The 25,251-nt window shown below is 47.7% G+C and overlaps 1 protein-coding gene across 1 annotated transcript in view; it reads left to right on the forward strand.

The window, feature by feature from the left end:
* Window positions 1–7,746, forward strand: part of VPS37D (VPS37D subunit of ESCRT-I) — a 170,979-nt gene extending 163,233 nt beyond the window's left edge. Inside the window, exon 4 of the mRNA XM_069226785.1 lies at window positions 6,422–7,746. Coding sequence (XP_069082886.1) covers window positions 6,422–6,925 — 504 coding nt within the window. The 3' untranslated portion in view covers window positions 6,926–7,746. The remainder of the gene's footprint in view (window positions 1–6,421) is intronic.
* Window positions 7,747–25,251: the final 17,505 nt, after the last annotated feature.

The following is a 25,251-nucleotide window of genomic DNA, read 5'->3' on the forward strand; positions in this document are numbered from 1 at the left end:
CGGATAGGTGTAGGGTATGTGAGAGGGTGGGTACAAGAGGTTGGCAAAGGGGATTCAGAAAGGATGTGTGAATTGAGTAGATACACAGTTATACATGGAGATAGGGACAACATATCCATTTTGTAGATGTTCATACAAAGTAAGTCTTTGTTTGTTGCTTACACCCCTTTTGGTTTATTTATTTCACACTTGTCAACTACCACCAAAGACAGCCTTGCAAAGCAGTTGCACATATTTTTAGGTTAAGCATGGATCACTGCATTTGCCTTTTACAACACAGAAATTGAGAATAGAGGCCAGAAGCCATCATTCGGTCTACAACTGCTGCTAAGAAGCAGATGTCGGTTGTAAAACCTTTCCACCATGGGCAGCATGTACACCTCTGAAATACCTGTCTATCTAGTTGGAAGGCACCTGATGCTATCAAGGGGTGGAAAGCTGTCCACTGCTAAGTAGTGGAGGAGAGCACAATTGGCTTCAGCCCACTGCAGTAGATGGCAGTGAAAGGCCCTCAGCTGAATGGCTTTGATATCACGATCAAGAATGGGGGGCAGAGAGGATTGATGGTCTGAAGGTGTCCGGATGGTTTAGGAACATCCGGTTTGTGGCATGTGTAGCTGTAGATACAGATGCTGTGCATTCCTCCACTATATAGTGTTGGGCTTGGACGTGTACAACTTGTTTTTCTTTGAAGAAAGACTTTTCAAGTTATGGGACCTAGTGACTCCACCAACTAGTGATAATGCGAATGGTCATCAGTTCCATCATTAGTGTTTTTTCTGTGCCGCCTGGTTCAGACGTGTTGATGTGAGTTCTAATTCAATGCTGCATGCTGTTCTCACCTGGCCTTTGGATCCATCCTCATCCATTGTGGAAACAGCCACGCTTTCTTGTTGGTCTCCTCTGTCATGTAATCTTCGATACCAGTCCAGTAAACAACCTCGTGGAATACCATCACTGTGGCCGAGGATGTCCCTGTGACAGACTCAGTTTCGGTCCTGCTCTACTTGCTACACCAAGTATCCGAGAAGAGGCCTCCACAAAGTCTGCAATCTGTATTTTTCGCCCAAACACAGAGAAGACTCCTGTTCCACTTGTCTCGCATTCCAAAATAAGACCATTGCTTTGCAGTGTTTTGGCTTCCATGGTGCACAGAAGGAAGGAGACACCTAGGACATCTACGGAGACAGAGAGTGAGAGGAGTCGAATGTTGAATATTTGGATGCGCTAGCCTTCAAAATCGAGGCAGCTTTCATGTTGGAAAGCATTGATTCCAACGTGGATGTTGAACCAGAAGAGCCTCAGTCGGCCCAGCTTCCAACATAGCCCACAGTGAGTACCAATACCTCCACTATTTACCAAAGAGAGGCACCGTCCTCGACCTCCCAGGCTACCTCTGAGACCTCCGGTGCACCACTGCCTTCCGGCCATGGTCATCACAAATATTCCGAGCTGAACCCAATGCCTGTATCATACTTGGTGTCAAAGTCCTCCTTGTAGCCTTATGTGTCGATGCCGACTGCCCCTTTGTTGTCAGATCCAAAGATGCAGGCTTGGTCACCATCAAAATGAGTGGACCCAAAGCATATTTGAGCTGAGACACCCCGCTCGAAACATTCGGAGCAGAGACATCCCGACCCAAAGCAATGGGAGCTGAGGGACATTTATCTGAAGCATTCGGAGCCAAAATCGACCTTGGTGCCTTCTGGACGTCATACCTCTTAGTCTCCATCCAGACCACCATCTGCAGCTGAGTTCTCCACTGCTTCTGAGGATTTCGAACAACCAATCCCTTAGCAGCTGCAAGAACATCTTGGTGCCACATAACAATGGATCCATGTTCAGCCGAGCACTACTCAGATGCTGGCAAAGCCTCCGCACGTGCCGAAAGACTCAGTCTCTCACAAGAGAAGATTTACTTTTGAAGAAGCCCTCAATCCTCCTGTGGCCCTCAGTCCCAAAAAGCCTAAGAGAACACAACAGTGCTGCCTCGCCAATGCCTCCAGCTTATCCTCCTCTTCCACCCTCTCCTCCCCCTTCCTCACCTTCACCTTTCTCCACTTTTCTGCCTGTAGGTTCTCCTCAACACTCACCACAGGGTTCCTTATACTGGGGGTGAGCAGGGCAGGCCACAGCTGCCCTGTGACCCTTTTGACCTTACAAATCACCCAAAGGGTCCAGACCCTGAACTGGCTATGACACAGAGCCTCCAACGGACACAGATCCAGACTTATATCGCCCAAAGCCCTCACCTCCAGATGACTTAATCTTGTACCATGAGGTCCTGCATAGGGCAACCACCTTTCACAAGGTAGCGATGCACATGTAACATAAGGAAGATTATTTCCTTATGGAGACCCTCTCCTCCACCCAACGCTTCCTATTCTCAAGGGAGTCTTTAGTCTGGCCACTGAAATATTTAAAGAGCCAGTTAAAGTGAGGGTTGTTACATCGAGGGTTGATAAGGAATTCAGGGCTTTTCCCACTGACTCACCATATATTCGGGGCCAGTTACCCCTTGACTCCCTAGTTATATATACAGTTTGATAGTACGCTAACACATAGGGGACAGGAGATGCACCTTCTCTGGACTGGGAGAGTAAGAAAATTGATGATGGGGCAAAAGGGTAGTGGCACAGTCTGCTCCTCATTGGTGCCTCACTAACTCTACAGGCCTACTCTCCAGCTATGACCGCACTTACTGAGATCAGAGTGCGGACTTTGTCCAGCATCTCCCATAACGGTATCGCAAAAAGGGACAAGAGTGGTGGCGGAGGACATGATCATCTCCAACACCAACATCCACTGACACAGCTGTTCCTGGCATAAACACCAGCATCCTTTTGCACTGCCATGTGTAGTTGTGTGTCTCTGACTTTAAGCCGAGTTCCAGCAACACCTAAGTGTACCATTTAATGTCCAGCAGCTCTTCTGCCCTCATGTCGATGAGATGATAGAAACGATCAAAAAACATACTGACACTACCAAAGCTATAGGCACCCTACAAAGGCCTGTTACTTGTGGCTCCCTCCCTCCACACACACCCACACACACACACAAAACACCTGCTGGGGGAAGGCTACAGAGATTTATGCCCCAGTTGGACATAAATCACCTCTGACTGATGGGTCTAGACATAAAGAAGGGTACTACCTAGGACTCATATATACACCACCAAACATTCGCCTCCCACTAGCCCTCATCTCTGCCAGCATAGATTGTCCCTGGAACATTTGTGCCTCCTTCAAAAGGAGATACAGGCCCTTCTTGACAAGGGGGCATAAAACTGGTTCTGCCACAACACAGCGGAAAAGGGGTGTACTTCCTTTTTCCCAAAAAGGATGGCTCCCTCAGACCCACCCTCAATCTCAGACCTCTCAGCAAATATATTCTGCCGGAGCACGTTGATATGGTGATTCTACAAGATGTCATACTGTTACTGTAGCAAGGCAACTTCATGACCACCCTTGATCTGCAGGATGTCTTCTTACACATACCCATCCACGCAGCACATCAAAGATGCCTGCGGTTTGTGGTGAATGGATAACATTACCAGTTCAAAGTACTTCCGTTCGGGGTTACCACAGCCTTAAGGGTCTTTACCAAATGTCTGGCCATGGTTGCAGCTCCTCTCAGGAGGTGCAGCAGCGACGTGTTTCCTTACCTGAACGACTAGGAGATCAAGACCGCCATGCAGCAACTATGCCTGGTGCACGCCCAGATCACCATTCAGACCTTGCACAGTCCAGGCTTTACAATCAATCTGACCAAATCCCACCTTCAGCCCCTTCAAGTACAGCTCTTTTTTTTAGGGCCATCCTAGACTCGCAGGTGGGGACAGCTTACCCCAGTCCCAAAAGAACTGTAGGTGCTTCTAAACCAGCTACCTCTTTTTCAACCTAATCGTCAAGTAACATAACTGTGATGCGCTTGGTAGGAATTATGGCATCTTGCATAGCCAACGTTCCTCACACCAGACTGCATATGCACCCGTTGCAAGAGAGCTTAGTGGCACAATGGTCTCAAGTGGAGGGTCATCTGGAGTATCTATTGCTGGTGTGTAGCCGCACACATTGCTCTCTACAGTGGTGGAACGCAACTTGTTGTGGGGGTGGCCCTTCCTAGACTTGGTCTAGTAAAAGCCCATCACCACTGATGCCTCGCTTACTGGCTGGGGCACACACTTCAGTCATCTTACCATTCAGGAGAAGTGGACTTCTGCCCAGCAATCCCTCCACATCAATTGCCTGGAATTGCTGGCTATCCAGCTTGCTCTCCAGGCCTTCCATCCTCTCACACAGGACAAAACAGTCTGTCTAAATGGACAATGCAACTGCCATGTTTTACTTACAAAAACAAGGAGGCATGCACTCACCTTAGTTGTCATCTGTAGCACAGAGCATTTGGCAGTGGGCCACAGGGTACATCTGCACATTCCTGGATTTGACAATGATTTGGTGGACCTGCTCAGCAAGACTCATCAACAAGTCCATGAATGGGAACTCCACTCCCAAGGCCTGCTCCTGTACTTCCAGCGTTGGGGATTTCCGCACATAGACCTGTTCGCACTGCCGAAAAGGCAAAATGCCCAAACTTTGTCTCCAGGCCACTTCAGCAACAGTCCATGGGCAATGCACTAGGAATACTTGCCTATGCTTTTCCATCTCTCCTACTCCTACCGGTGGTGGTCCGAAGGCTGACTCAGACATCCCTCTTACTCATTTTAGTTGCACCAACCTAGGCATGTGAACCATGGTGCACCACTTTGCTCAAGCTTTCTAGTTCCCCACGAGAAGCTCCCCAGCAGACCAGAACTTCACACACACCACCACTGTACTCTCCGGCACCCCAGGCCTCAGCAGCTCAACCTTGCAATTTAGCTCTTGAGGTCTTAAAGTTTGAGTACCTCAACCTACGAGAAGAATGTATGTCTAGTCTTAGAGAGACCTGCAGGCCCACTACCAGAGCCTGCTACGCAGCCAAATGGAAATGGTTCATACACTACTGTCTCCCTAAACGTATCAATCCTCTCACAGCGTCTGTACAGGACATTGTCTGTTACCTCCTCCATATGCAAAGGTCAGGCTTGGCCTACACATCCATTTGGTTTCATCTGACTGCTGTAGCTGCCTAAGTACTGAATAAACAGCATACTTAATTGTTTGGAACACCAGTCATTAAAGCTTTCTTGGAAGGCCTCAAGTGATTATTCCACCCCGGACACCTCCTGCTCCTGTGTGGAATTCTAATATAGTTCTCACAAGCCCCATGGGCCCTCCCTTTGAACCACTACACTCTTTCCCACTGCAATTCTCTTCCTTGAAGGTGGCCTTCCTTATAGCCATTACTTCCCTCGCGCAATTTAGTAAGATACATGCCCTTACCTTGGAAGAACCTTTCTTCCAAGTCCATCATGATAGGATGGCTCTCAGAACCATTCCTAAATTCCTCCCTAAGATAGTCTCCAGTTTTCACCTTAATCATTGTACTACACTGATAGGACAAAACCCTCCCGTAAGGCACAACAGCTATTTGTGTCCCACTACAAGCCACACTAAGGTTGTGCTACTTCAAAGGCAAGTGTTGCATGTTGGTTGGTCAAGTGCATATTGACTTGTTATGCTAAAGCTAAAAGAACCCGGCTTGTTCCCGCAGATCTCATTCTACTCGAAAGAAAAGGGCATATATGGCTTTCTTAGGTAACGTATCACTAGCTCACATGTGTAAACCAGCTACTTGGTCCACCCCTCATACTTTTACCAAACACTACTGTGTGGATGTCCTGGCCAGTCAGGAAGCTAAGGTTGGGCAGGCTGTTCTACATGCATTTTCCCAGTCTTCAGCAACATGCTCAGACTAAGCCGCCACTTTTAGGAGGACTGCTTTTCCTTCTATGCACAGCATGTGTATCTACAGCTTCACATGCCTCAAATGGAAAATGTTACTGACCCTGTAAGTATCTGTTCATGGCATGTAGTGCTGTAGATTCACATGGGCCTGTCCTCCTCTCCAGTTGTCTGAGAAAGTTGCAGTCATGCTTTCCTTTTGTTACCTTTAATACTTTGCATGGTCATCTTTACTGTGTCTCTGTGTTCCAACTCCAATCTTGTTGCCCGTGCAGGAAAAAACAATCTAACAATGGAGCCGATGCTCAGGCGCATTGCCACTAATAGGTGGAGCCACTAGGTCCTGCGACTCCTTAGGAGAAAAACAAGTTGTACACATCCGAGCCCAACACTAGATGGCGGAAGAATGCACAGTATGTGAGTCTACAGCACTACATGCCACAAACAGATACTTACAGGGTAAGTAACATTTTCCTTTCCTCTTGTTACTACAATTGTGGGGTGTTGATCACATTCAGTACTTGCTTACCATTTACCTTGTCTCATTGTCCTTTTTTATGTCCATCTTTTTCTAGGAAAACTTGCAGAGTTTCATGGAAGGATCTCTTCCTCTTGACACTTTTCTGGAGGCATTTCAGAGCAGTCGGCAGCTCTCTCACCTCCGCAGGACACAGCTAGAGAAGTTGCAGGAGGTCCTAGAGAAAGAACCTGAGTCCCCGAGCCCAGAGCAAGCAGAACTGCAAGGACAGGAGACTCGGAACACAACTGATCATAAGCCCCCTCGGGACCAAGGCCCAACGGCACCAAGGATGTGCCAGCTCCGCTACGGACTGACGCCAGCCTTCCTTATCCCCGCTGGCGCTGTGGCACCTTTTCCTGTGCCTTCTGCCCCTCCTAACAGCAACCTTCCGCCCCTGGTTTCGCTCCCGGGCCCGCCCCAGGCTCCAGGGCATGGCCCCCCTTATTCAGGACACCACTTGCGTGTGATTGGACACATTCCACTCCTCAGCCCGCGGCCTTTCAGGATCCAGCAGCTTCATCACTCTCAACAACAGCGACAGCAGCCACCGAAGCGATAGCACGCAGCACCAGTGCGAGGCTGAAGAGAGGATGAGGTCTGAGTGGGAGACAGACAACGCCGGAAACAGAAGGAAGTCTGGGAGGGAGAGGCAGTCTAGGCCAGAATTAGAGGTCTGAGAAGCTGACTAGGCCCCGAGAGAGAAACTGACGCTAGGCCTAAGATTGCTCCAAAAGAGACAGAAAGACAGACGTAGCTAAAACCAAGAGGTGGTCTGGGAGGGAAAACTAGACTATGAGGCGAAGAGAGTTCGAGCTAAACTGGAGCTAGAAGTAGGTCTGAGTGGCACAGCAGAGGTTTCAGAGGTAGACATGAATTATGCTGAAAGATGGAGAAACGAGTGGAATGGAAATAAGAGATGGAGATGCAGACAACACCAAAGAGGAGGAAATCTGAAAAGCAAAAGTATCCAGTAAGGAAGCTTAATAAAATAGAGGGAGTTAAGGGGGTGAAAGTAGGTCTACGAGAGGGAGAAACACTACACCAGGGTTAGGTCGCAGCGGGGTGTAAAGTAAGGGCAGGCACCGCAGAACAGAAGATCAGGAATGGTAAACAGAGACCGTGTCAGTGGTAGACGATGGACAGACAGACGGATATGGAACATAGTGAGGATGTCGGTGAAAAATCAGCGAGTGAGATTGCAGTAATATGAGAAATGGGTAGACAATGCACAAAGGCGTGCATAACTGAGAGCAGAGAACTGGCAAGATGGTCACAGACAGTTTGTGGTTTTATATTTTTTTTACACTAAGTTAAGTTTTGTAACGTCATTGATCAGATTTATGTGTAGCATGTTTTACAAATAAAACCTGTTTTTCCTTATGTTTACTTTCACTAGCGTGACCCATTGCACAGTGGTAATAACACCAATCTCTGATCTGCATTGAGAGTGAACTTTGAACCCTGCCCTTCCTCGATGGGTAGCACTAGCATTGAGGTATTTACACCACTATGTGACACCTTGGATTGGCTCTTCTCTTGCTGACATAAGACTTTGCACTAATTTCTGACCTGCATTGAATGTTGCCGGTACTGGCTAGCTCATAGACAAACCTGATACTGTGGAGTGAAACAATTGTATGTGGCTGGTTCTTGTGTGTCTGTGCTGATGTGTCCCTGGTGCTGTGGCCTTAGCATCTCTAACCCTCCAGGTAACTATCAAAGTGGATTGGCACTATTCACTGACCCAACAGTGACCTCTAGCATTGTCTCATTATTCCCCATTTCAGCATCCCAAGCCACCCCATCAGCAGTGTAATTAGTTGGTAACGTCACGCACAAAGCAGGCTACTGGTACTCTCTAATTTCCCATAATTGCAGCTGCTGACAGCAGACAGCTAAGATGTACTGGCGGTGCCTTTGCACAGGGCAGGGTTCATATATCCTTACTTCAGCCGCTGGGCCTTTCATCCCCATCACTCTGTGACCACTTATAGAACCAGACGAGTATTGTGTCCTAACCACTGCACTGAGAGAGCGGGCTCACCCTGCTCCGAGTCACCGCATAATGGCTCATCTCCTGTATATTTCCATCGTCCTTGGAATTTTGGAGACATCGGACTGATTATTTATTAACAACAGCTGATTAATAACCAACCCATACTGACTGAACTAGGGACAGAGGCTGCATCCAAGCAGGGCACAAAAATCAGGGTATGCGAAGAAAGAATGTCAGTCGTTTGTATTCATCAAACTAGCCCTATACATCAGTCCTCTGCAAGAGATCCCATTACCAAACTTACCAATTCCTAAATCCGTAAGCAGAGTTAATTATATGTTAAACCCGACGTGCCTGATAATTCCCATAAAAACCCATCACCATATAACTAATTCTGGTATGTTCTGTTCCCCTTCATCCAGATTTGTAAACTACCCTGTTCTTTGGGACTGAAACATCTGTTGTATAGTTTAGAGGGAGAAAATGACAGGGAGTCACATTAATGACATCCCACGGGTCAACCCTTGCAGGCTCCCTGGCTGCCTATTCTTGAATCCTTTTTCTCTGCTGCAGGTGATCAGACGTCTTATCAGTAGCGCATGGTTCTTCTGTGCTCAGTTTTGTCTGCTCCCTGTTCCTTGTTTTGTTTTAAGGGATGACACCAAGTTCTTTGTTAAGTTCCTCTAAAGCCCCCCTTACTCCCTCACAGGATCCTCGATGTTCCTGCTGAGCCTTGTTCAACCTTCTACTTCCATTCCTCCTTGGTCGGCTTATACAGCAAGTGACCCTTCACCTTGGAGCCGAATACCATTTTTGTGCCGAGCCTCTAGTCATCTGGCACTAAATGTTCCCAAAAACACCTTTGCCACATCCAGCCAGGATGTCAGATGGTAAGGCTGTCATTTAAAGAATGGTGGCAGCCTGTTGGGTTGGCAGGGAACTGCCTGTCCTAATTAGAGATCTGGAATTTTTGTGGTGACAGTGCTTATGCTTGTAGTTACCTGTCTATGCGCTACCAACTCCAACTGAACATGCATTCCATACATGTGCACGAACTCCTGTATTTTCGGGCTCCCTGCTTACAAAGACTACAGTAAAGTACATGAAAACACACTTCCTCAGATATTTAATGATTGCAATTAGAATTGTCAGTTATACTTTTCTCAATTAGTCTCCAATTGTCAAGTAAAACAAAGAAATATAATGGATTCTACAAGGCATGGACATATGGGAGAGCATCAGTGGTTATAAAAGTAGATGGGCCATCATGTTGTGGATGCTTGCTTGAATTATTTTTATGTTTTTCAAAAGCAGTCTTTAAATCTTTCAATCTTTTTTCAATCTTTTTTTCAATTTAAATCTTTCAGGGAGTTTTTTTTCCTGTGGTTGTGGACCATTGCATGGCGGACCAGGAGAAGAAAAATCTTGCTTGTGGAGGGCACCCTAAATTGAGTGGGTTTCCAGTCGCATAGAATGCTTAGGTCCTCTAACATATGGGCAGCTTCTAATGATTTTGCTGCAGCAGAGCTGGCTAAGATTGTATCAACAGTTTCTTCCCTAAGTAGAGTGTGGGAATCGTGGGTGTGGTGGAGGAGAGTTCCAATGCTTTATTGTGGGTCTCCTGCTCCACCAATCATCTAAATTCTCATACAGATATCTTCTGGCAGATCCGTCCTACAGTCACTACTACACAGGAACAGATTCCTGCACAACAAACACTTAAGGGGACATATTATGTACCCTGGCACTGTCAGCATTTAAATGTTTGTTTGTTTTTTGTAGTTTTTACAAAGCACACAAACCACCAGTGGCAGTCTTGGTGCATTGGGCGTCGCAAGAAGAGTGAGAAAGATTAGTTACTGGAAAAACTATCACAACATCAGGAAAGTAGAAAAGTGATCAAGAGTCAAAAATTATCTTTCCATAAGAAAGTCAAAATGACTTACTCCTACCCCCGCTGACCACGCTGGGAACCTAGGCATCATTCTGACAACAAGCTAACTGTGACAACTCAGGTCAACTCCATCTCCTCCCCCTTGTGCTTCTTCATCCTCTGCATGCTTCGTAAGATATTCAAATGGCTACCCCAAAGCTCAAGGTGGACCAGCACCCAGACCCTCATTTCCAGCCGATTAGACTATGGCGACGCTCTCTGTGCATGGATCACAGCTCACCTCCTCCTTCTCCAACTACAGACAATACAGAATGGCGCAGCCAAGACCAGTCCTGGATCTCTCTAGAAGAACCCACCTCACTCGCTACCTCAGGGAACTCCACTGGCACCTTTTACAGAAATGATGCCAGTTCAAGATTCTGACCAATGCATGCAAGGCCCTACACAACACCGGACCACCTACTTGAACAACCCCCTGAACTTCCATCAGCCCACCAGACAGCTCTGCTCCACTTTCCTTCCTTTAATCCTCACCTCCCAGATCTGTCATAGCAGATGCGGTGGTAGCTCCTAGTCCTACCTAGGAGCGAAGACCTGGAACAAGCTACCCTTTCATCTCCAGACCTCCCCATCTCTTTCAAAGGTCCCTGAAGACCTGGCTATTCTGCTAATCAGCTGGACCCTGCCAGCACCTGAATACCGCCACGGGTGACAAGAAGCACTCCACAAGTCTACTGACTGATTGATTGAGGTGAAAAAGCCTTCAATTCTATAAATGTAAATGCCAGTCTGAAGCAGTGAACTAGCATAAGGTACTCTGTCGCGTTTTGTCAAGGCCATCATTGATATTCTGAGAATTTGGCATGGATTGCATTGGGAAGGAGAAGACCACATTTTTGAAATTTTGTCAATGGCATAATAGTCTTTCTGTGCCCAAAGTAAGGACAATTCACCTGTCAGTAGGAGAGTCTTTCTTTCTTTAGTTTACTTTGTTCGGTGCAAAAAGACCATAAAAGACATAAAATAAATAAATAACATTACAGATTTCACAGTCATAAAAATTTCTGAAAACGTTAATACATTTTCCGAACACCATAAGCAGCATGTATAAAATTTAGCACAGCCTGGATTATGTCCATATTTCCCAAGTCATGTAAATGGGAGTAAGCAAGTTGGCTAGTTCTAATACTGTTAGACTGAAATAGCGGACGTAAAAGCTTTTTCTTGGAGCAGTATATAAAGTGCAAAAAAGCATAAAATGTAATGTACTTTGAGATGTCTTTCCATCGCAGCAACAAGGAGGAAGGTTCTTAAACCAGGTTCCAGCAACTGGAAATGCTAGAGGAGAGTCATTGGATAAGGTTTTTTGTAGAGCCTCTGTGATGTATGCCAGTAAGGGAAATACACAAGTTGGAAGTGGCTGTTGAGATTTGGCAGAAACCATAATCTATGAAGGTTGTAAATATACAGACATCAAACACAGATGTTTACCTGACAAGTGCCCTTACAAACCCTGGAGCGCAATCAACCGTTACGGCAGCAGACTTGAACAGGTGCAATCAAAATTCTGCCTCTTTAGCCACTGTACCTCTATAAAGAATGCTCAAAAACCTGCTTCCTAATTTGTTGAATCAAATCTCAAAGTTGAATTATAAACTGTTAATGAAGATTTCTTTACCCAGTGGCGGCTTCTGTAGCGCTGTTGCTTCTGTTCCGTTTTGCCTTGCTTGATCACCTTTCAGTAGCATGAAACCAAACTCCACTCCAGCACTCCTTAGACGGACTGAGCACCACCATCCAATCCTAAACTTTTGTTATTACTGCCTGTAAAAATGTAGTACTCCTGGTATAGTCTGGAATTCTACGAGTACAAGCATAAGCCACACCAACTCATAATAAAGCCTTTGTGAATTGGCCCCAGTGGATTGTATTTGCCTCAGCCATCAGGAGGATGATGGGTGCGGCTGAGAGTTGTTCAGAGATGAGTATCCTGCAGGGAGAAGTATAGGTCAGGAGAACAAGGGTTTTTCTTTTTTTTTTCTTTTACCTTGGATTCTAGTGGGTATAATCCCCACTTATTTCTCACCCCCCCCCCCCCCCCTCCCATTTCCCTCTTCTGATGGAATATGATACAATTTGTTTTGTGAATTTTGTATAATTTGTATTATTTTTGGCAGTTGCTTTATTTCCCCACATCAACGCTGTGTAGCGTGGAAAAGTTAATAGGACAGACATCAGATACAAAGGTAATGCCTTTGTGGCCCACTGAATCATTTTTGAGTCAATTTAGCAGATCTACAGCTGTAGTGGTGCCAGCTAGGATCAGAGAGGATTACACCATCGACCCATCTATAGACACAGACTCAGACCTCTACCCTGTAAAGCCACCTCCTCCTGACAACACCACCTCGTATCACAAGATTATAAGCAGTGCTGCAGCCTTCCACAAGGTAGTCCTTCATAAGGATCAAGACGACTAGGACTTCCTCGTGGAGACACTCTCCTCTATGCAAAGGTTTGTGCAGTATCTTCCAATGCTCAAAGTCATGCTAAGAAGCGTACCAAAAACATTCAAAGAACCTGTGAAAAACTAGGGTAGTAACCCCAGGGGTTGATCTAAAATGCAAGGCATCCTCTTCCGAACCACTGTACATTAGGAGCCAACTAACACCTGACTACCTGATGGTACATGCAGCGGGAAAGCGCGCTAATGCACAGGGCACTGTAGATGCTCCTTTGCCAGCTAAAATAGGAAAATCGATGTGGCGGGCAAATGCATCAAAACTCTATCGGCAAAACATTGGATCTTCCAGATGAGTTAAAAAAGCGAGCAAAGCTTGTCCTGAAAGGGACGCTCATTTCTAACACCACCATCCACTGTGCCCTGGATGCAGATGACACAGTAGTACAGGGCATTAACGTTGGTGTCCTGATTCGACGACACACGTGACAGCATGTCTCTGGTTTTAAACTGTAGGCACAACAGCATCTCTTCAACCTGCCTTTTGACAGGGAGCACTTTTTCAGATTGCAGGTTGACGATATGCTGGAAAACATTAAAAAAAAAAAGATACAGCAAAGGCGACTGAGCCCTGCAAACAACACCTTCACTGGTGTCCTTTCAAAGGTCTAACTAATGAAGGGGCTCCAAAAGCACCTCCCCTGAGGCATCTACCCAGAGGCAGCATCACCAACAAATACCGTCACAGGGCTACTCAAGGGCAGGCTTGAAAGGCAGCAATTCCAGAGGTGTACAGGTGCTGGAGCTAAGTCAGCCTTCACCACTGAGCACTTCTTCTACCTCCCTCCCGATCACACTAAACTTTTTGGGGAAAGACTGCAGGGGTTTCTCAGCTGTTGGCAGGGGATCACTTCTGATCAGTGAATTCTTTCCATCATCAAGCAGAGATACTGCTAAGAACTCACATCAACTCCATCAAACATCCCTCTAAGCAGACACACCCTCTCCCAGAAACACCAGAACCTCCTTCAGGAGGAAGGAGAAGCACTCATCCACAAGGGTCCATATATTAAATGCTGGTCCACCACAGTGGCAAGGGAGTATACTCCTTGACCTTTATCATCCCCCCAAAGACGATGGGTCTCTCAGACTCGACCACAGGCCCCTCAACAAATACATCCTGTATAAGCACTTCCACATGGTGACACACCAGGATGTCATCCCTCTAGTGCAGCAATGCGACTTCGTGACTGCCTGCCATCTGAAGGCTGCCTACTTCCACATCCCAAACCACCCTGCTCATTGCCAGTACCTCCGGTTTGGGGGTAAGTGGTCAGCATTACCAGTTCAAAGTGCTGCCCTTCAAGGTAACCACCGCCCCTTTGGGTGCTCACAAAGTGTCTTGCCATGGTCGTCACTCCCCTCCAGAGAAAAGGCAACCACGTCTTCCCTTACTTGGATGACTGACTGATCAAGAGAGCAACCCAATAGAAGTACCTAGCACACACTCAATTCACCATCAACCTGCTACAAAATTCTGGGTTTCACAATCAACACAGGCAAATCCCACCTCCAGCCCCTCCAGATCCAGCACTTCTTGTTTCGAACACCGGACAAGCCTATCCCAGCCCAGCATGCGTCCAAACTTTCCAAATGTTGCTACCTGTTTTTCAGCCAGATTGCCAGTTATTTGGCAAGGACAGTCATGTGCCTCCTTGGCATGATGGCCTGTGCTGTGCCATTTTCCTTATGACTATCATGGAAAAACCCTGACAAGAGAACTGGAGTTACAGGTAAGAAACTATTCCTTACCCTCTTCGCATCTGTCATGACATAGTGATGTGGATTCACTTATGGCCAACCTCCTTCCCAGAAGCCTTTGGTTGCCGCAGAGACTTCTTTTTTCATTGTTGCATGGTCATCTTATTCTGTATCTCTATGTTCCATTCTTATCCTTACCTTCCATCCAGAGAAACAAACTAACAATGGAGCCGATGCCCATGCACATTACCAGTAATCAGTGGAATCACCATGCCTTGTGACTCGAAGACTTCTTCAAAGAAAAACAAGTTTCACACGTCCAAGCCAAACACTTGATGGCAGGAGTATGCACAGCATGGGAATCTACAGCACTACATGACACAAACAGATGCTTACAAGGACAGTAACATTTTCTTTTTTTTTTAGGTACTGTCTCACACCCAGAGAGAATTTAAAGAGATACTTGCTGATGCAATTTAGGCCAATTTCAGTGTAGCTCTATGACCTACAAACTCCAGATCACAGTCTTATGGCTTTTTACAATGTCAGATGCCTGACCTGCAGCAACATAATTGTCTTGCCCAGCCTGAGGCTCTTCAGAAGATGACAGACTCCAGCTTTGCCCCACAGGGTCTAAGTCTGATACCAACCTGCCTCTATTGTTCAAATTGGCTGGTAGGCAGTAGGAAAGGAGGGCGCTAATGTCTCAGGACTGCACATGTGCACATCAGCAGACACAGGCATGCACAGACAGTGTTCTCTCTGTGTGGTTCCACATGAAGGGCATTCAAATTAAAGTGTTACATCTGATAGAGACCTCTAGCTGGCGATTCCTTACCTTTGAATCTTCCTTCCCATGTGTCAGATTGGATCCGGAAGATTTTCGTGAGCAGTACCCCTGCATGCCGGAGGTGGCGTTGAACAGCTTCATATCCGTTGTTTCCGTCGTTCATGCTGAAAATTACGTCACATTTCCTATTTAGGCACCAACCAGGTGCGCTAACATCAGTTCTTTTCTTTCAGCTCCAGAAAACGATGAAATTGAGCTACCCCTCAGTCACTTTTTGACTGGTCATTTTCGACTTTTTATTGAATTATTTTTTGAGAACACTCTTGGTGTGTCGAGAGATGTTGTCTAGGAAGACTGGTTTCAAGCTCTGTGGTTCCTGTCATCCGGTGATAACTGTAACGGAGCCACACCTAGTGTGCTTGTGGTGTCTGAGCACGACTTCGGGTCATGGTCGCACTCCAGAGTGCCATGCCATGCAACCCATGGTTTTGAGGGAGCGGTCCCTAAAGCTGATGGTCGAGGTCTTGGTCGAAAGGAAGGTCCGACCGGTTGCAGAGTCCAAAATCATCGTCCCACTCAGTCCTTAGGGCGATCATGTACGTCGAGTCACAAAAAAAAAAGTAAAAAGTTGAAGCGTTCTTCGACTTCTCCTCACCACGACAGAGCATCATCATTCTAGGCCTCATTCTTTGAAAACCTGGACCGACTTTGTGCCTTCCTGAATTTCCAGGAGCCAGGGTGACCCCTGCCCATCTGAAAGAATTTTATAAGGCCGTGCGCCTCCTTTTTGGGCAGCCTGACCCTGCTGGAGTGCCCTTAGGCCCCAATGGGCCCCATCGGGTTCTGCGCCGGTGGCTTTGCTCTTTGTTCCAATGGGCTTTCACGGATGCAGTCCTGGCACCGGTCATACCACCTCAACCTTTGCCGGTCCCAGTGTCGACTGTCCCGGTGCTCACCCGCAACGCCATCCCCATTGTCATCCCAGACTCTGACATGGAGCTGGATGCGTGTTGTCTGATGTCACCAGGAGCTTTGCCTCCTAGTTCAGATCCTGACCTTATTCTACTGGGCTAGGCCTCAGGGAAGAATTGGAGGGGTCACTGGACCCTTTAGAATACCAGCCATATGAAGAAGAAATGGACTGGTGTGGGTGGATTGGACACATCTCCATATACTGATATGCTTTCTCCCCCTACCAGGGCTATGGAGTAGAGAGACTCTTATGCTATAGTGGTGAGGAGTGCGGCTGAGGTCTGGAACCTTCAGCTACCCTCAGTGGCCATCAAGACTAATCTCTTGATGGAGGTGCGGCAAGAGGAAGCTTCCACCTCCGAACCCCTGCTCCCATTCAATGATGCCCTCACAGACGTCCTTCTGGGTATCTGGTTCAAATCCAGCACAGGGGCTCCTGCGAATAGGACGATTGACTGCTGCCATCACCTGCCACCTGGGAACCCAAGTTTGGTGGACGCAACACTCCACCCCTGAGAGTTTGGTGGTCCAAGTCTCTACTTCCCAATGTGCGTTCCCTACCGCTCCCCCAGATAGGGAGTCCAAAAGGTTAGATTCATCTGGGAAGATGTTTTCTTTCGCCAACTTTGCATTGTGGTCTGTGAACACTGCATGCCTTTTGGACCTTTATTCCCACACACTGTGGGGTACGGTTGCGCAAGTGCTGCCATAGTTCCCAGAGGAGACCAGACTGTTGCTGATGTGAGGGACGCAGCGAAGTTCATGCTCCATTGCTGACTGGCCACGACCGACTCTCTACGTAGAGTGGTTTCTACGACAGTGGCGCGAGGCGCCACGCATGGCTGAGGATGACTAGCTTTTTGAGGGATGTCCAGGCTTCCCTGATGGACATGGCCTTTGATGGCACTTGTGTCTTCAGTGACAAGGCAGATTTGGCACTCGATCGCTTCAAGGATTCTCGTGCTACGGGCAGGTTCTTGGGCCTCACGATGGAACGCTCCTTTCGTGGCTACGGAAGGGGCTACCAACTGCACCAATTCCTGCCCCTACACCTCCGCTATGCTGCACATGCTGTCTAGCCTCTGTGTGGCCCAGGTGGGTCAGATGGCTAGTAGTCTGGTCAGTCCGCCGCCTCCCACTCTGCAGCAGCCTCTAAACCCTCCTATTCTGCCTCCCCCACCAAGGACACCCAGTTGGCGGCAGGATTCACCATCACCTGCCCCATTGGAAATCCATTACTTTAGATACGTGGATTTTGTAGCTAGTCCAAAGGGGCTACTCCCTCCCCTTCAAGACTGCCCCCTCCATCCATGCCGCCATCATATGATCAGATGACGGCGGATCATTTATCCCTTCTCCGCAAGGAGGTTGAGGTTCTTTTGGCCAAGTGAGCCATAGAGAGGGTTCCGGTGCCAAAAGTACTCTGTTGTTACTATTCCTGCTACTTTCTGGTCCCGAAAAAGGACAAGGGTCTTCGCCCAATCCTAGACCTACGAGCCCTCAGTCTCTTCTATAAGAAAGAAAAGTTCAAGATTCTCACGTGGCTGAGGCCTTGCCTGCCGTGGACCCAGGAGACTGGATGGTAGTGTTGGACTTTCAGGACGCTTATTTTCACATCCCCGGCCTGCCTGCTCACAGACGTTACTTGCGGTGTACGGTAGGACATGAGCACTTTAAGTTCACTGTGCTCCCCTTTGGCCTTACCAGCACCCCTCGGGTATTCACCAAGGTGATGGCAGTGGTTGCACTTGATCTGCGGAGATCAGGGCTAACAGTCTTCCCCTATCTCAACGACTGGCTGTTGAAGGCGAGCTCACGCAAGGCTGTTGTCGCCCAACTCCAGATTACAGCGGACCTCCTACATTCACTGGGAGTCATTACAAATTTGCCAAAGTAACACCTGACTCCCTCTCAGACGCTCCCTTTCAACTGAGCTGTTCTGGACACTGTGCAGTTTCTGGCTTATCCGCCCGAGCAGCGATTCCAGGATATTCTGGCCATGATACTTATGCTTCAGCCTCTCTCCTGGATTTCAGTGAGAATGACTGAGGCTGCTGGGCCTCATTGCCTCCTGCATCCTGCTTGGAGACGCATGCCAGATGGCATATGGGGGCTCTGCAGTAGGACCTGAAGTTCCAGTAGGCATAGCATCAGGGGAATCTCTCAGACATGGCAGATCTTGAAGGGAACTTGTAGGAAGTTGGCTCTGTATATACTATCTCAAAGTAAGAGATTGTGTGCACAGAGTCCAAGGGTTCCCCTTAGAGGTAAGATAGTGGCAAAATTAGATAATTCTAATGCTCTATTTTGTGGTAGTGTGGTCGAGCAGTAGGCATATCTGAGGGTATTGTTAAGCATTTGTTGTACACGCATAGCCAATAAATGAGGAACACACACTCAAAGACTTAACTCCAGGCCAACAGTTATTATTATATAGAAAAATATATTTTCTTAATTTATTTTAGAACCACAATATTCAAGATTTGAAGTAAATACATAAAATGCAAGGTACTCCACACAGGTAAGTTAGGAACTTTTAATTAGAGCAGTAACATACACAGTTTTAGTTAAAATGGCAATAAGCTATTTTAAAAGTGGAAACTGCAAAAATCAACAGTTCCTAGGGGAGGTAAGTATTGGTTCGTTTTTCAGGTAAGTAAGGCACTTTCAAGTTCCTGGGCATAGGCAGCCCACCGTTGGGGGTTCAGGGCAACCCCAAAGTCACCGCACCAGCAGCACAGGGCGGGTCAGGTGCAGAGGTCAAAGGGGGGCCCAAAACACATAGGTGCCTATGGAGAACAGGGGTGCTCCGGTTCCAGTCTGCCAACAGGTAAGTACCTACGTCTTCGAAGGGCAGACCAGGGGGATTTTGTAGAGCACTGGGGGGAGGGGGGCATAAGTAGGCACACAAAACACATCCTCAGCGGCACAGGGGCGGCTGGGTGCAGTGTGCAAAGTAGGCGTCGGGTTGTCAATAAGAATCAATGGAGGGACCCGGGGGTCACTCTAGCGGCGCAGGCAGGGCACAGGGGGGCTTCTCGGGCCAGCCACCGACTGGGCTAGGCAGAGGGTCGCCTGGTGGTCACTCCTGCACTGGAGTTTGGTTCCTTCTGGTCCTGGGGGCTGCAGGTGCAGTGCTTGGTCCAGGCGGCGGGTTCCTTGTTTCAGACAGTCGCAGTCAGGGGGAGCCTCAGGATTCTCTCTGCATGCGTAGCTGTGGAGGTTTAGGGGGGGTCGTCTCAGGTTACTCACGAGGTCGCAGTCGCCTGGGAGTCCTCCCTGTAGTGTTGGTTCTCTGGAGCTCGAGCCGGGGGCATCGGGTGCAGAGGGTGAAGTCTCACGCTTCCGGCGGGAAGAGTGAGGTCTTTAAAAGTTGCAAGAAAGTTGCAAAGTTGTTGCTGTTTTTGAACAGTGCCGCTGTTCTTGGAAGTTTCTTGGTCCTTCGGGTTCAGGGCAGTCCTCTGAGGCTTTAGAGGTTGCTGGTCCCTGTCGGATGCTTCGCTGTGCAGGTTCTTTGAGTCTGGAGACAGGCCGGTAGGGCTGGGGCCAAAGCAGTTGTAGTCTCCTTAGTCTCTGCAGGGCTTTCAGGTCAGCAGTCCTTCTTTGTGTAGGTTGCAGGAATCTGATTTCCTGGGTTCTGGGTCACCCCTAAATACTAAATTTAGGGGGGTGTTTAGGTCTGGAGGGCAGTAGCCAATGGCTGCTGTCCTAGAGGATGGCTACACACCCTCTTTGTGCCTCCTCCCTGAGGGGAGGGGGGCACATCCCTAATCCTATTGGGGGGAATCCTCCAAACTCAAGATGGAGGATTTCTAAAGGCAGGGGTCACCTCAGCAGCTCAGGGCACCTTAGGGGCTGTCCTGACTGGTAGGTGACTCCTTGTTTTTCTCATTATCCTCTCCTGCCTTGCCGCCAAAAGTGGGGGCAGTGGCCGAAGGGGCGGGCATCTCCACTAGCTGGGATGCCCTGGGGTGCTGTAACAAAAGGCATGAGCCTTTGAGGCTCACCGCCAGGTGTTACAGTTCCTGCAGGGGGAGGTGAGAAGCACCTCCACCCAGTGCAGGCTTTGTTTCTGTCCTCGGACAGCACAAAGGCTCTCACCCCGGGGGGGGGGGGCAGAAACTCATCTCAGTGGCAGGCTGGCACTGACCAGTCAGTCCTGCACAGAAGGATTGGGTAAATTACAGGGGGCATCTTCTAAAATGCTCTCTGTGTGCATTTTGTAATAAATCCAACACTGGCATCAGTGTGGGTTTATTATTTTGAGAAGTTTGATACCAAACTTCCCAGTATCCAGTGTAGCCATTAGGGAGCTGTGGAGTTTGTTTTGACAAACTCCCAGACCATATACTTAATATGGCCACACTACACTTACAATGTATAAGAATGGACTTTAGGCACTGTAGGGGCATATTGCTCATGCAGCTATGCCCTCACCTGTGGTATAGTGCATTTTGCCTTTGGGCTGTAAGGCCTGCTAGAGGGGTGACTTACCTATGCCACAGGCAGTATTTTGTGGGCATGGCATCCTGAGGGGGATGCCATGTCGACTTTGCCTTTTTCTCCCCACCAACACACACAATCTGCAATGGCAGTGTGCATGTGTTAGGTGAGGGGTCCCTTAGGGTGGCACAACACATGCTGCAGCCCTTAGGGACCTTCCCTAGTCACAGGGCCCTTGGTACCACTGGTACCTTTTACAAGGGACTTATCTGTGTGCCAGGGGTGTGCCAATTGTGGAAACAATGGTACATTTTTAGTGAAAGAACACTGGTGCTGGGGCCTGGTTAGCAGGGTCACAGCACACTTCTCAGTTAAGTCAGCATCAATATCAGGCAAAAAGTGGGGGGTAACTGCAACAGGGAGACATTTTCCTACAGAACTGCATTGGTGGTTAACAATCTGCAATTGAACCAGAGGCAGATCTTCCTCCCTTCCACAACCAGACCTGACAGTAGTGACAAATGTGTCTCTTCTGCTATGGGGTGGCCATCTGGGATAGGTGGAGATCAGCAAAATCTGGCTCCACATCAACATGCCGGAGCTTCTTGTGAACCAACTGGGATTGAAAGCCTCTCTTCCCTCTATCAAGGGAAAGATAGTGCAGGTGTTCACGGACAACACCACCGCCATGTGGTACTGCAACAAGCAGGGCTGGGTGGGGTTGTGGACCCTTTGTCTGGAGGCTCTGCTCCTCTGGACATGGCTGGAACAACAAGGCAAATCCCTGGTGGGTCAACATCTGGTGGGCTCTCTGAACGCCAGTGAGGATGAACTCAGCCGAAAATGTCTAGCGGATCACGAATGGAGTGCCCACCCGGAGGTGGCACAAGGTCTCTTTCAGCAGTGGGGAGAGCCTTGGTTGGATCTGTTCGCCTCCACCGAGAATGCTCAGCAGTTGGGAGAGCCTTGGTTGGATCTGTTCGCCTCCACCGAGAATGCACAATGTCAGCAGTTTTGCGCACTAGAGTTTCCAAGCCGGCAATGGCTAGGAAATTCTTTTCATCTCGAGAGGAATTCAGGCCTCCTGTAAAACGTGCCACCTGTACCACTCCTGCCCAGAGTTCTCAAGTGGAGGAAGAATGACCAAGCCCAAGTAACCCCTGTGGCTCTGGACCGGGCATGGAGAGATCGGATATCCTGGGCTGCTGAGCATGCCCATCAATCCACCGATCAGACTACCCCTTAAGGAGGACCATCTGTTGCAGCAACAGGGAAGGGTTCTTCCCCTGAACCTGTCCACTCTGCCTTCTTGCGTGGAAGATGAGTTACCGCAGTTGACGGCTTTTGACCTTCCTCCCAAAATCTGTAGTGCCATCTTGGCATCCAGGCGTGCCTCAACCAAAACGGTATACACCTATTGTTGGAAGTAATTTGTGTAATGATGCACAGACAGGTCTGTTGATCACCTTTCGGCCCCTCTCTGAAGTTCTGCTGTCCCTTCTTCCTAATGCCCAGCAAAGCTCTGCTTTGGGCACTCTTAGGGCTATTTATCTGCTATTTCTGCATTTTTGCGGTTGCCAGATCAAGCTTCCTTTTTCAAGTCTCCTATTGTTTATAGGTTCCTCAAAATTCTTCCCTTCATCCCCATTCATTATGCTCCAGTCGGATCTTAATTGGGTTCTGACCTTTTCGATGTGTGCTCCTTGCAAGCCTCTTCACGACTGTCCCCTCAGGCTTCTCACATTGAAAATAGCCTTCCTTGTGGCAATTGCATATGCCTGTAGAGTGAGTGAGTTGCAGGCTTTATCGTCCAAGCCGCTCAATCGTTTCTATTTATCCTTCTAAAGTGGTGCTCCACACTAAGGTCTCTTCACTGCCTTTTCATGTAGGCCCTTCTATCACGTTGCATACTTTTTTACGCACCCCCACATCCGTCTAAGAAAGAGGAGAGATTCCACTGCCTGGACCCAAAAAGAGCGGTGGCATTCTACTATGATCATGCAAAAGAGCTCCGGGTGGATGACAAACTATTTAGTATGTTGGTGCGAAGAAAGATCAGGCAGTGCAGAAGTGGACCACTCCAGATGGGTCATGCGCTGCATTAAGATTTGCTATGCACTGGCAAAAAAGCAACCCTTTGGAGGGTTTGCACGCTCATTCTAACAGTGCTGAAGCTAGAACCACTGCATTAGCACGCTGAGTTCTGCTCCTGGACCTTTGTCAGGCAGCAACATGGGCATCTATGCACACATTTACCAAACACTACTGCCTGAACAGTCTGGTCCGTAGAGACGGGCACTTTGCTTGTTCCGCCCGCCCTGCAGGACTTTCTTCTTTGAAATTGGCTTGCTGAACCACCATTGGGGATTATATTGCTTGGGTATCTATTCAAAGGTAAGGAATCTACAGTAGAGATTATATCTAGCTGCAGATTCCTTACCGACCCTCCCATCCTCGCTGCTGTGCGAACAAATTTCTTGGAGCAAAAAACCCTGAAAGTCTCCTTTCAGGGTCCTAGTTGTGACACACCAGTGGTCATTGTTTTTCATGGCTCTGCGCTTCTGGCGTGGAAAGTCGTGAAAAGAAACAGACGTCGGCATGCCTGTGTGGCACCTCTATAGGAACTGTGACATCATTTCCAGCATGAACGACGGATGCGGAGCTGATCGATGCCATCTACTGGCAAGCATGAGTACAGCTCATGAGAATCTTTTGGATCCAGTCTGACACCTGGGGAGAATTCAAAGGTAAGGAATCTGCAGCTTGATATAGTCTCTACCAGATAAGACGTTACCAAAAGTAAGTAAGTTGTTCATTAAGAGTCTCAGTGAGCACAACTGCACAATTCAATACTGCACTTAGCTGGGGTTGCATAGCTTAATTTATTACCGACACCGGTGTCAGATGGCTGTGTTTTTATGTCGACCTACCAGACAGCTACCTGGTTACGAAAGACACATTGTAAGCTTACCAAGGATATACAGGGGCTTCTGGCCCAGCCATTGCTTACCTTTAGTCTGCTTTAATTGTTACTCTCATTTGCCAGCTTCTTATTACTTTCCCAGCTTGTTAATCTCGTATTTGTCCCTTCCATAGAGTATAGCCTCTATGCCGTCTTGGTGATTGGTTGCCTTTTACACTTTCACTCTGTGTTTTTAGGGAACTAGTTTTTTTCTTTTTGCTTAAACACTCAATAAGAGTGCATGTATTTCCTAGCTATCTCTGCCCTGTGCTTTACTCCCTCTTCCACGTTACTGTCGACCATGTGCTTCTCTGTCCCCACCTGCATTTGTGTTGTGCTCTTTCCCCTCTGTGCGCTACTTCCCCCTCACGGTCCACATTGCTGTCACTCGTACTTTTCTCCGTGGCTACTGTGTTCCTTCTTGCCACCCCCACCTGCTGTGTTGCCTTTCTCCCACCCGCGTACCCAAACTGCTTCTGGTAAATAAAAAGTAAAAAAACAAAAATGCCCAAGTCATTTTGTGATGCAGCCGTTCTTTATCTTTTTTTTTTTTTTTTTTTTTTTTTTTTTTTTTTGGTGCTGAACAGCATGGTCGGTCTAATAGGCGGGGCCTATAACTTGTTATAATTTTATTTGATGTGGCATTCTGACTTTGTTTGATTGTCCCTTCCGGCAGCCATTCCCCTTTTTACAATGTCGAAAAGAGTGTAAGGTTTATGATGTTTAGGCAGCTGTACAGACAAGGCATTTTGCTGCGTTGCAGTTCATGCAAGCAAGTTTCCTGTGCATAGACATAGTCTACAGAAAGGCTATCTGTCTGCTGGAGGAAGTAAACTGCAGTGCTAATTACCTACCGTTTTATAGGCCAGTGCTGGAGCGGGCATGCAATATATTGTTACCGTTTGGTGATAACTGCAGAGTGAAAGCTATAGGCATTGATGGTTCAATGACCATTTAACATTTCGCATATTACAGTGGAAATCACCTTTTGTGGTGGAAGCCAAGGATTGAATGAGTATTGACAGTCTAACTAAAAACAAATCGCCTCTACGGGGCAATTAAAAGATTGATTCTCTGGGCATGTGGTAGGAAAAAAAACGAGCTGTATGTTGTCAAATATCACCGTCTTTCCATGTATTGCTACTTTGTATATGCATCCCCGGTTCTGCGGATAGTCTGTGGTACCCATCACAGTACCTCCAGCAGTGTCAGACTCGCGTCTTTTCTTCTATCATATACGCCCTGTGTACCTTGCATTGGGTTTCACCATCAGTACACAGGCTCGGTTTACATTACTGGCCATTTTCCAGTACTAGAACCAGCAAACTCTCTTGCTTTTGTGGGGAAACCCAGCACTTTGAGTTGGGTATTGTGGATCATTAGTCCAATGTATCCTACCAGCGATCTATGTTTTACCCCTGGTCACAGGATTGAATACCGATGGCCTTTCACTCTTCTGACATTGATTAAATGAGTACCATTGATTTGGGTTACAATACATATCTGCATCTGCAAATGGCTCCAAGACACTCCTCTGGGGTGAACGCTTCACTCTCCAAATACTTATTTTATATTTCATATTGTCCTACATTTTACAACGCTGCTC

The sequence above is a fragment of the Pleurodeles waltl genome, chromosome 3_2, assembly GCF_031143425.1.
Source record: "Pleurodeles waltl isolate 20211129_DDA chromosome 3_2, aPleWal1.hap1.20221129, whole genome shotgun sequence".
Lineage (NCBI taxonomy): Eukaryota > Metazoa > Chordata > Amphibia > Caudata > Salamandridae > Pleurodeles > Pleurodeles waltl.